Genomic DNA, 11522 nt, shown 5'->3' on the forward strand with positions numbered 1-11522 from the left:
ACCTTTTGCTTCTGCCCCCTTCTTACTTCCCTCTGTCTCCCTGCATAGATTCCCATCCCCCTGCCATTAGTTTAAACCCTCCCCAACAGCACTAGCAAACACTTCCCCCTAGGACATAGGTTCCGGTCCTGCCCAGGTGCAGACTGTCCGGTTTGTACTGATCCCAGAACTGGTTCCAATGCCCCAGGAATTTGAATCCCTCCCTCTTGCACCATTCCTCAAGCCACGTATTCATCCTAACTATCCTGCTATTCCTACTCTGACAAGCACGTGGCACTGGTAGCAATCCTGAGATTACTACCTTTGAGGTCCTACTTTTTAATTTAACTCCTAGCTCCCTAAATTCAGCTTGTAAGACCTCATCCCGTTTTTTTTACTTATATCGTTGGTACCTATATGCACCACGACAGCTGGCTGTCCACCCTCCCCCTCCAGAATGCCCTGCAGCCACTCAGAGGCATCCTTGAAATAGAGCAAGTTTAAAAGCAAAATGCATTAACAGTTGACATCCATGTCCATCTTATGGAAAATCCATAAAGTTCTAAGAGAACACAGATTCTCAAAGAAACTAGGATAGTAGATGGCAGTTATGAATCTCGAACATCACAACCAATAAATAACCACGCCCTTTAACATTCCCCATTAGCACCAACATGTCAAACATGATTATTCTCTTAAGATTTCCACAAGTCCAAGAAGCTTGAATAATCAAAGTCCAAACTCCTCATGGAACCTCCGTTTGACACGGAAAAATACCTGGTAAGTAATTTTTGTGGCTTATAAAAATACATTTTAAACAACGTCAGAATGCTCAATTTATGTATGCATGACAGATCGATATTTTATCTGACTTAGTATCACAAAAATCCCGACTTTCTTTCTCACGGAAAAAAGAAGTTATGACTTGCCTGCAGTAGGGCCATTTTAAATTGACTGCTGCTTGCTGGAAACAGTCTGTGTACATGAAATACACATTACATATCTCCTCTCAATGCCACTTGAAGGGTGGATGAGTCACCTCTGTATAGATGGAATGCCTAGCAAGTAACATTCATGCCACACAAGTGCCAGCCAATGACCATCTCCAACAAGCGGGAGTCTAACCGTCTCCCCTTGATATTAAACGGCATTAACATCGCCGAATCCCCCTATGTCGCTATGTGGTATTAGCCTGCCCATTGGTCAATATTTCACTCTTTGTATAACTGTAAAAATGAGAGTTTGGACTTTCATAGAAACATAGAAAATAGGTGCAGGAGTAGGCCATTCGGCCCTTCGAGCCTGCACTACCATTCAATGAGTTCATGGCTGAACATGCAACTTCAGTACCCCATTCCTGCTTCCTCGCCATACCCCTTGATCCCCCTGTTCATATTGCCTGATTTTTGTGCAGTACTGGTGGGGACCCATTAAAGAACGAATTTGACTTTAACATCCTGGGGTTACCATTGACCAGAAATTTAACTGGACCAGCCACATAAATACGGTGGCAACAAGAGCAGGTCAGAGGCTGGGTATTCTGCGGCAAGTGTCTCACCAAAGCCTTTCTACCATCTACAAGGCACAAGTCAGGAGTGTGATGGAATACTCTCCACTTGCCTGGATGAGTGCAGCTCTAATAACACTCAAGAAGCATGACACCATCCAGGACAAAGCAGTCCACTTGATTGGCACTCCATCCACCACCTTCAACATTCACTCCCTCCACCACTGACGCACCGTGGCTGCAGTGTGTACCATCTACAAGATGCACTGCAGCAACTCGCCAAGACTTCTTCAGCAGCACCTCCCAAACCCACGACCTTTACCACTAGAAGGACAAGGGCAGCAGACGCATAGGAGCACCATCACCTGCAAGTTCTTCTCCAAGGTCACACACCATCCTGACTTGGAAATACATCACCGTTTCTTCATCTTCGCTGGGTCAAAATCCTGGAATTCTCTTCCTAACAGCACTATGGGAGCACCTTCACCACAAGGACTGCAGCAATTCAAGAAGACGGCTCACCACCACCTTCTCATGGGCAATTAGGGATATGGGCAATAAATGATGGCTTTGCCAGTGACACCCACATCACAGAACAAATAAAAAAAGGATGAGAAACAAAGTTCACCGAGTTGCGAGAAACAGTTGTGTCAGTCCATGATATCTGCAACTGTCCCATCACAGAATCACTGGCTATGTCGCTATGTGGTATTAGCCTGTCTATTGGTCAATATTTTACCCTTTGTATAAAAATGGCTTTGTTTCACAACTGTAAAAATGAATGTCTGGATTTTCATGTTCATATTGCCCGATTTTTGTGCAAATTGTGCAGGGACCCATTAAAGAACGAACAGGACTTTATCAACATCCTTTCACCTCCTCAACATGTCCCAAAGTGTTTTACAGCCAATTAAATATTTTTGAACTGTAGTCACTGTTTTAGTATAGGGAAACGCGACAGGCAATTTGCATAGAACAAGGTCATATATCCAGTAATGAGATAATGACTAGATAATGTTTTAATCATGTTGGTTGAGTGATAAATATTGGTCAGTTTCCTGAAAGAACACCCGTTCTTCGAATAGGGCCACAGGATCTTTTACATCCACCGGAGATAGCAGAGGGGGCCTTATCTCCAATCAGTGCAGTACTGAGGGAGTGCTACACTGAAGTATCAACCTAGATTACGTTCTCAGATCTCTGGAGTGGGACTTCAAACCACGACCGTCTAACTCAATGGAGTTTCTTTTGAACACTACACTAATGTACCAAGACCCAATTTTAAGGCACAAGTTATTAAGAGTGATAATTTGGTGTTATGACTGGAAAGTTTGTTGCTTTTTTGAAAAGAATTCATCAGGACATTTCAAGTTCAGTGTGAGTCCAATGAAATATAATTTGAAAGTGAAAAGTTAGTGCTTACTGACACATTTATTTGCAGATCCAGATCCAATGAATAACAGAACTACTAAAAATGAAGAGTAAACATTCCAAGATTGCTTGCAGTGAATTTGTATCAGTATCAAGGAAGTTACTCAGAATTAGTATTAGATGCATAAAAAAGGGAAAGTTATAAAGAACTTTTCATGCAAAGGATTATGATAACGTGGAATGCTTTACCCAAAGTGATTTATTGAAGCTAAGCCAACACTTAAGCAATCAGAGAAAAAAAAAAGGTACAGAAAAATTGCAAGGAAATGGAATACATAATAGGTAACTCTAATGGGGTAAGCATGAAAGTTCAAACGTCCTCATTTTGTACCAGATTTTCCATGATTCCATGCTCGTTGTTTCAATTCCTTCCAACATATTGATAAAATATGATTAAAAAGGCACTTTTAAGTTACTGAATTGACATGTTATTTATGACTAGCAGATAGACAGCACGGTAACAAATGCATCAAATTTTGGCATAGAGAATAAAATCAATCTAATTTTCACAGAAATATTACTTGTATTTACATGTTCTTAGTTTAGAACTGGCATTAAAGATTCTCCACACTGGACTATTTCCTGAATAAAGAAAATCAACTACATACTCACACATACCCCACCACCCCACCCAAAATTCTCCCTCCAAAAAATCCACGGCTGGCATACATGCTGAAAAGTCAACACTACAATGCTTCTATCCACCAAAATTTTCAACTTCATGTTGGCTGGTGTACAAATACATTTTCTCTCCGTTCTTGCTCATCTCAATCAGCATATTATCGTCTACTCTTCCTGCACAATTATACTTAAATGGAAACACTGCCTCCCAACTTCAATCCTGACCCAATGCTGATATCATTAGCTCTCCCTATAGGGCTGTATCTCATTTTGAATCTGCAGGAGGAACCTGGGCTACAGTCAATAGGGAAAGATGCTCTTTTAAGTGTAATAGCACTGGCAGAGCAAGCGACAGCCAGTCTGTGCTATGATGTTGTTGCTAGGTTCAGCATCTTTGGAGAAATTTGTCCACTACAAGCCAAACTATTCAGGAGGGAAACACCCAATATTAATCCCACTGCCCTTTTCAACTACATAACCTCCCTTTCCTCTGCAAGGAGCTTTAACATGTTGCTGCAATCCAATTTTGCACTTTTCCTTCCCAAAATTTCCTCTTTGAATCTTTACAATCTGGCTTCTGCCCTACCAACCCACCAATACAACCATAGTCAAAGTCACTGATGACATATTCCAACTACTACTGTAGCGAACTTTGCCTCCTTGTTCTCCTCAGCCACTTAACATGATTGGGGGAGGATGGAGTGATCATTATCGGTCATTAGTGGTCCATCTTAGACTGGTACCACTCCTACATATCTCAATAGAGCCAGCGTATTTCCTGATATGGCTTCTCCCCCTAACCCTGCATTATCCAGCTCTTCCCATCCACCACAATTATTTGAGAGCTATCAAACTGCTTACTGATATAAAGTCATGGATGTGCCAAAACCACCTACAGTTGAACACTGAGAAAACCAAAGCCATCTTATTCAGTTCATAAACTCCCATTCACTTACTTCTGGGTCTATCCAGCTCCAAGGCTACAAACTCAGATTAAATCAAGGCTGTCCACAATCTCACTGTCCTGTTCAACCTTCAGGCAAGTTTCAAGTCCAATCATTGAAAAAGCATAATGTCACTTCTGTAACACTTGCCAGATTCTCCTGCTATTCACCCCCTGCCACTAAAATCCTTATCCATGGTTTTATTAGCTCAAGACTGAAATGTTCAAACCTCATCATGGATCTATGTGCTATTTGAACTCCACCTTGTTCAAAACTTCACTAGTCACAACCTATCCTGCACTAGGTCTTCCTCAGCCATCACCAATGCCATTGCTAATCAGCTTGTCTACCAATAAATTAAATTCAAAATTCTCAATCACTTGCTCCCCCCCACCTCCAATGGCCTCATCCCGCTGTAACTCTGCAACTTTTGTTTTGCTTTTTCCCCCTCCCCAACTTTAAACATCCTCAAAAAAAGCCAACCTTTTTGACTGCCGTTGGCCACCTTTCCTCAATCCTCTTCCCCTCAGTGAGTCTCCTTGGGATGTTTTATTATATTAAGGGCACTGGACACATGAAAATTGCTGTCGCCAAGCATCTTTACATTGACAGACTGAAAAAAAGGCAACATACTGCTGAAAATTTAGACTTGTAATCAAGCATTACGCTGGTGTTCTAATGGTGATAAATCAGAAGCTACTTTAATAAGTCTACTGCAAACTTGATCCTAAAATTATGAAAGCATCAGACTGAAATGCAGTTGTCTCAAAGAAAATGAGTAGCACTAATTAAAAATAAGTTGATAAATTGGTGAATGTGTATGAATATAAACATCCAACATTTATGGACTCAAGTTAACTTCAAAAGCAGTATAACAGCAATTTTTTTTCAAAAAGTCAAACTTTTTACTAATAGCTAAAACGCAAGAATACACTTGGAATAAATCCTACAATTTACTCAAAAAGGTCAGTGGCATCACAAGAAAGTGCGTGACAAACTTCTCCTGGATTGATAGAGCGACATGCTAATTTTGTCATAATGTCATCATGCGCAAATGATAGAATTATGCATTTGACCAGATTTATAGGATTTTTTGAAAACAAGATAAAAGGTTTGACAAACACTTTCTTGAAGACAATACCCCTTTAAAATACAATTTGTCCTGGTCTCTTGATTCAGCACATATAACAAAATTTTAAGAAAATATAAAAAAGAAAATAGTTGCCTATCAAGTCAGCCTGTAAGATAAGCAATCAAATAGATAAGATGCTCAACTCTTGGGGCACAATTCACTTCAAGTTCAGATCGCTATTAAAAAAAACTAGGTGGGAGGATGCCAAAATGCCACAATACTCCCCAATCACCATGACGGACATCACAGGAGTTGACCAGGATTCCACAAAGAACGTGGTAGAATATGCATCAATTGGGAAGGGCAGACAGAAAGAAAAACTATGTGTAATGGGGATTTGGAGCAGAATGGTTAAAATTCCAGTGCCATGCAATTACAGTATTTTTGTTTTTTTGACAAATATTGAACCAAGGTTTTAAGCCACTAAAAGCCTAGGACTGAATAAAAAGAATGCTCATTCCTACTGAAAAGTGAAGCATTGAAGTTCAATGTCAGAGCCAACTTGGCCAAATACAAAAATGTTCCATTTGTACAAGACAGTCACAATCTGACTCTGCAGTAAGAGCACAATTGTTGCCTATACACTGCAGAAACAACAGTGCATCATGATCCCTCGAAATCGAGGAAGACTTGCTTCCACTCTAAAAATGAGTTCTCAGGTGACTGTACAGTCCAATATGAGAATGACAGTCTGTCACAGGTGAGACAGACGGCAGTTGAAGGGAAGGGTGGGTGGAGAGTCTGGTTTGCCGCACGCTCCTTCCGCTGTCTGCGCTTGATTTCTGCATGCTCTCAGCAACGAGACTCGAGATGCTTAACACCCTTTTGGATGCTCTTCCTTCACTTAGGGCAGTCTTGGGCCAGGGATTCCCAAGTGCCGGTGGAGATATTTATCAAGGAAGCTTTGAGGGTGTTCTTGAAACGTTTCCTCTGTCCACCTGGGACACGCTTGCCATGTAGGAGCTCCGAGTAGAGAGTTTGCTTTGGGAGTCTTGTGTCGGGTATGCGGATAATGTGGCCCGCCCAACGGAGCTGGTCGAGTGTGGTCAGTGCTTCGATGCTGGGGACGTTGTGTTCAATTGTGTTCAGTTTTGGTCTCCTAATCTGAAGAAGGACGTTCTTGTTATTGAGGGAGTGCAGCGAAGGGTCACCAGACTGATTCCCGGGATGGCAAGACTGACATATGAGGAGAGACTGGATCAACTGGGCCTTTATACACTGGAGTTTAGAAGGACGAGGGGAGATCTCATAGAAACATAAGATTCTGACAGGTTAGATGCAGGCAGAATGTTCCCGATGTTGGAGAAGTCCAGAACCAGGGGACACAGTCTTAGGATAAGGGGTAGGCCATTTAGGACTGAGATGAGGAGAAACTTCTTCACTCAGAGTTGTTAACCTGTGGAATTCCATGCCACAGAGAGTTGTTGATGCCAGTTCATTGGAGATATTCAATAGAGAGTTAGATATAGCCCTTACGGCTAAAGGGATCAAGGGGTATGGCGAGAAAGCAGGAAAGGGGTACTGAGGGAATGATCAGCCATGATCTTATTGAATGGTGGTGCAGGCTCCATGTTTCCATGAGCGAGAACACTGACATTGGTGCGTCTATCCTCCCAGTGGATTTGCAGGATCTTGCAGAGGCAGCGCTGATGGTACTTCTCCAGTGCTTTGAGGTGTCTACTGTATATGGTCCACGTCTCAGCCATATAGGAGGGCGGGTATCACTACTGCCCTGTAGACCATAAGCTTGGTGCCAGATTGGAGGTCCTGGTCTTCAAACACACTCTTCCTCATGTGACCGAAGACTGCACTGGCACACTGGAGGCGGTGGTGTTGGACCTCGTCACCAATGTCTGCCCTTGCTGATAGTAGGCTTCCAAGGTATGGAAAATGGTCCACATAATCCACGGTGTGGCCTTGGATATTGAGGACAGAGGTCCAACAAAAAAACAGCGACCTAAAGAATAGATGGTGGGTGGAGAAAGCACAGGAGGTCCAGCAGCTGGCCAACAGCCATGAGGTGCGAGGATTCTTCACCGCAGTTAAGTCCACCTATGGCCCAAGCACCCAAGGCCCCACCCCACTATTGGCCAAGAACGGGGAGCATTCATTAAGGACACCGAGTCAGTCAGGGCCTGCTGGCAGGAGCACTTCGAAGATCTCCTTAACCGAGACTCTGCCTTCGCCACGAGTGTCCTCGACTGCATCCCGCAGCATGCTACTCGCTACCATCTCAGCAAAACCCCAGCCCTGCACGAGGTACCCTGCATCTGTCAGCTCAAGAAGGCATCAGGAGCAGATGGAATCCCCTCTGAGGCACTAAAGTATGGCAGAAAAGCACACTTTTGACATGAATGCATGATCTCATCTCTTTTATCTGGCAGGAAAGCATGATGGGAGATCTCAGATGTCATAATCATGACCATCTTCAAAAAAGGGGACAAGTTCGACTGCAGCAACTACAGAGGAATCTCACTGCTGTTGGCCACTGGGAAAGTCATCGCAAGAATCCTCCTCAACCGTCTTCTCCCTGTGGCTGAAGAGCTCCTCGCAGAGTCACAATACGGATTCCGTCCACTAAGGAGTACAACGGACATGATTTTCACCGCGCAACAACTACAAGAGAAATGCAGGGAACAGCACCAACCCTTGTACATGGCCTTCTTTGACCTCACAAAGGCCTTTGATATGGTCAACCGTGAGGGACTGTGGAGCATCCTCCTCCGTTTCGGCTGCCCCCTTAAAAAAGTGCACTAACTTCACAAAGCAGTTTTGTTTCCTCCTGACTGCATTAACTGTGCTTAAAAATGCAAAGGGAAATATCTACCAATAGCAAAATAAATTGTGCAGGCTGGTGCACATGGATCAAATAAGTACATTAAATACCTAAATGAACTTTCATATTATTTGAATATACTGTGAAAGAACAGTATATGCACAAATTTTAATCTTAGGTAAGGCAGGCCTAGGATTTCAGTTTTCAATACTACATATTTTGTTAGAATAGTTGAAAATACAAATCTGTCAACATGCACCAAAAACGTTAAAACATGGCATCTAATTAATTTGTTTGAAAACATTCATGCACTTGAAAGATCTTGCCTTACTTACCTCTTTAAAATACTTAATTTGATATAGCTGGGGTTTCATGTTTTTTGTTTATGACTGAAATTAAAAAGTTTTTTTTTAAACCGGCACTTTTTAGGTAAATAGTAATTACAGACCTTATTAAATGCAGTTGATTTGATAATTGTCTTAATGCGAAAAAGATTAAAGTAGTGATCGAAAGATAAAACCGTGTATACTTCAAAATCGCCAGTGATGTGTTTTTGGAGACACACCAAGATGTTGAGGGACACCAGACGGGTAGACGACAGAAAGAAAACTTGTCCAAAAGACAAAGGCAAACCTGATATGGCGGCGGCGGCTCCTGGTCTATTTCGGTGCCGTCTCCGTAACTCGCCCGGTCAGAAGACTCATGGAGCAAAGAAATGTCATCTGATGTGGGAGATTTCAAACAATTTCCCATATTTCTCCTTCAATATTATACCGTGTTTACCATTACTGCGTGCCCCGGGGAGAGGGAGGTAAAAACGGGCGGAAAACGATGTCAAAGAAACCGACGAACGTTTCTTTATGGGCGATGTCGCTTCCTTTCTTTTTACCACCAGAAACACATTGCCTTCTCCTCGGGAACAAGGCCGCTCGCTTCTTGTTGATTTTTCTCTTTCGCACCGAATAAAAAAACAAAAACAAACGCCCTGAAATTCAGGGGGCGGGGGTGAGAAAAACGGACACTCCACAGACAGCTGGGGGACTAGACGCTTTTAATTAAAAAAAGAAAAATAAACTGTTTATTAATCATTCGCCAAATATTCTCCTCCCCGACACAAGAAGCCAACTGCAAGCCTGCTCCCACCGCTGTACTGTGCCGAGCAGCTGCAGCTTTTTCCCTTTAGCTTTCCTCCTCCCTGCGCCTTGGTCCGGGCCTGTTTGCGTAAGGATTTGCGTATTACGTCATCGGAGATTGTTGCGATCACTCGCAAGGAAGCCGCCGACAATGTGGCGGCAGTGCGAATACTGACTGCCCACTCCATTCATTTCAAAACAGTGTGGCGCCTCTTTTGATGATTGTCGATTAGAAAATAATAACATACGCCTCGTTATCTGCTTAAATGGGGGTTGATGTCTCATAACAGCCCTATGAAGCACTTTATGCTTTTTATTATAATTTTTTTTATTTTTAATTATAAATGTAATTTTCCCACCTTTGGCAGCACTATGAAGCACTTTATGCTTCATAGGGCTGTTAATCATCCAATAATTTAGCAGTGACGTTTAGAATGAAATGTCAAAAGAAAGATCTGCTTATATAATGCCTTTCACAACCTCAGGATGTCCCAAAGCGCTTTACGGCCAAGGGAGTACTTTTGAAGTGTAGTCACTGTTGCAATGTAGGAAACGCAGCAGCCAATGTAAGTACAGCAAGCTGTTCGAAATCAGTGGTGTCCAAAATGTACATGGTTATACACCCTGTACAAACAAAACTGTGACATGAATAATGCTGTGTTTACATGATTGTGTTAGAACTGGAGACAAAAAGTCTCGTCAAACTAGTATTAGAATAACTAGAAGATGCTTAGAATCTGCTTATATTTTTGATTCCCTGCAGATGTTATAGCATTCTGCACTATGACAGCCATATATAATCTTGTTTCCAAGCAAGTAACTACTGTTTTCAAGTTAGGATTTCAACTTTGTTCATATATCTTTAAGTTGACCAACTAAGACTCAATGTCTACGGTTCTTCTATTATTACTAATAATCAAGTTATAATGTTAAGATAGGAATTGGAGTTAGCTTAACAGAACTGCTTGCAAAGATAATTAACAGTTAATTAGTATAAAAACAGAATAGAAGGAATTTGGGGAGGTTAAAGTATCCACCTCAGGATGGAGCAGTTTATTAGATTAAAGGAAGATAACGACCGGTTGAAATGAGACAGCTCTGGCTTGGGCCCCATGATTAAAAGGGTACCAGGCTTGTACTGATTGTACCAGGGAGAATAGCGACAAGAGAGATAAGATGAATTCCAATGGACGAACCTTCAGAAAGTTTAAACAAAAAGACAAATTAACTAATAGTATGAGACCCCTTTAGGGGAGGGCTTTGATTCAAGAATTTAGACAAAGAACTTGACTTCCCATTGGGTGCTGAGTTTTTAGGGGAACCTCTATAGGTTAAAAAGTTTTGTCAATATTCCTTTCCAGGGCCACCGCTAAAAAGAGAATAAAAGATGGACTTTAGCATAGATGATGAAGGTGAAAGTCATACTGAAGTTGGACTGCTCGAACGCTCTTTCGAAAGTGATCCCATGCTCACCAAAGGAGGTTCTAGGCGAGAGGAAGAGAGGCCTTAAGCCAGAGAACTGCTCACGCACGCAAGCCGTCTGTCTGATCGGTACCAGCTGCTTGTTACGGTTGTCTGATTTTGCTGTATAACTAGTATATTATATTCCGTCTTAAACTCTGATTAAACACAATATACTCACCATATTGGTTTGCAGTCGATTATGAAAGTGACCAGAGATAACTACAAATTGGCTAATCTCAACAAAGCTCCCACAAACAGCAATGTTATGATGACTAGATAATCTGTTTTAATTATGTTGATTGATAGATAAATATAGGCTAAGCCACCAGGGATAACTCCCCTGCTCGTCTTCAAAATAGTGCTATGTGATCTTTTACATCCATCTGAGAGAGCACAGGGGGCCTCGGTTTAAAGTCTTATGTTGGCATGCAGGTACAACAGGCGGTGAAGAAGGCAAATGGCATGTTAGCCTTCATAGCTAGGGGATTTGAGTATAGGAGCAGGGAGGACTTACTGCAGTTGTACAGGGCCTTAG

General features: G+C 42.1%; 1 protein-coding gene across 2 annotated transcripts in view; it reads right to left on the minus strand.

Moving 5' to 3' along the window:
• The window catches only part of rnf11b (ring finger protein 11b), a 59587-nt gene extending 49997 nt beyond the window's left edge, over positions 1-9590 (minus strand). The window contains exon 1 of one of the 2 annotated variants that reach the window (XM_070886885.1): positions 9024-9590. In XM_070886885.1, the coding sequence (XP_070742986.1) occupies positions 9024-9143 (120 nt within the window). In that variant the 5' untranslated portion in view covers positions 9144-9590. Of the gene's footprint in view, positions 1-8725; positions 8774-9023 lie in introns of those variants that run through there. The other variant, XM_070886887.1, reaches the window with a different exon arrangement.
• Between the last annotated feature and the right edge of the window lie 1932 nt (positions 9591-11522).

The sequence above is a fragment of the Pristiophorus japonicus genome, chromosome 8 (assembly GCF_044704955.1).
Source record: "Pristiophorus japonicus isolate sPriJap1 chromosome 8, sPriJap1.hap1, whole genome shotgun sequence".
NCBI lineage: Eukaryota > Metazoa > Chordata > Chondrichthyes > Pristiophoridae > Pristiophorus > Pristiophorus japonicus.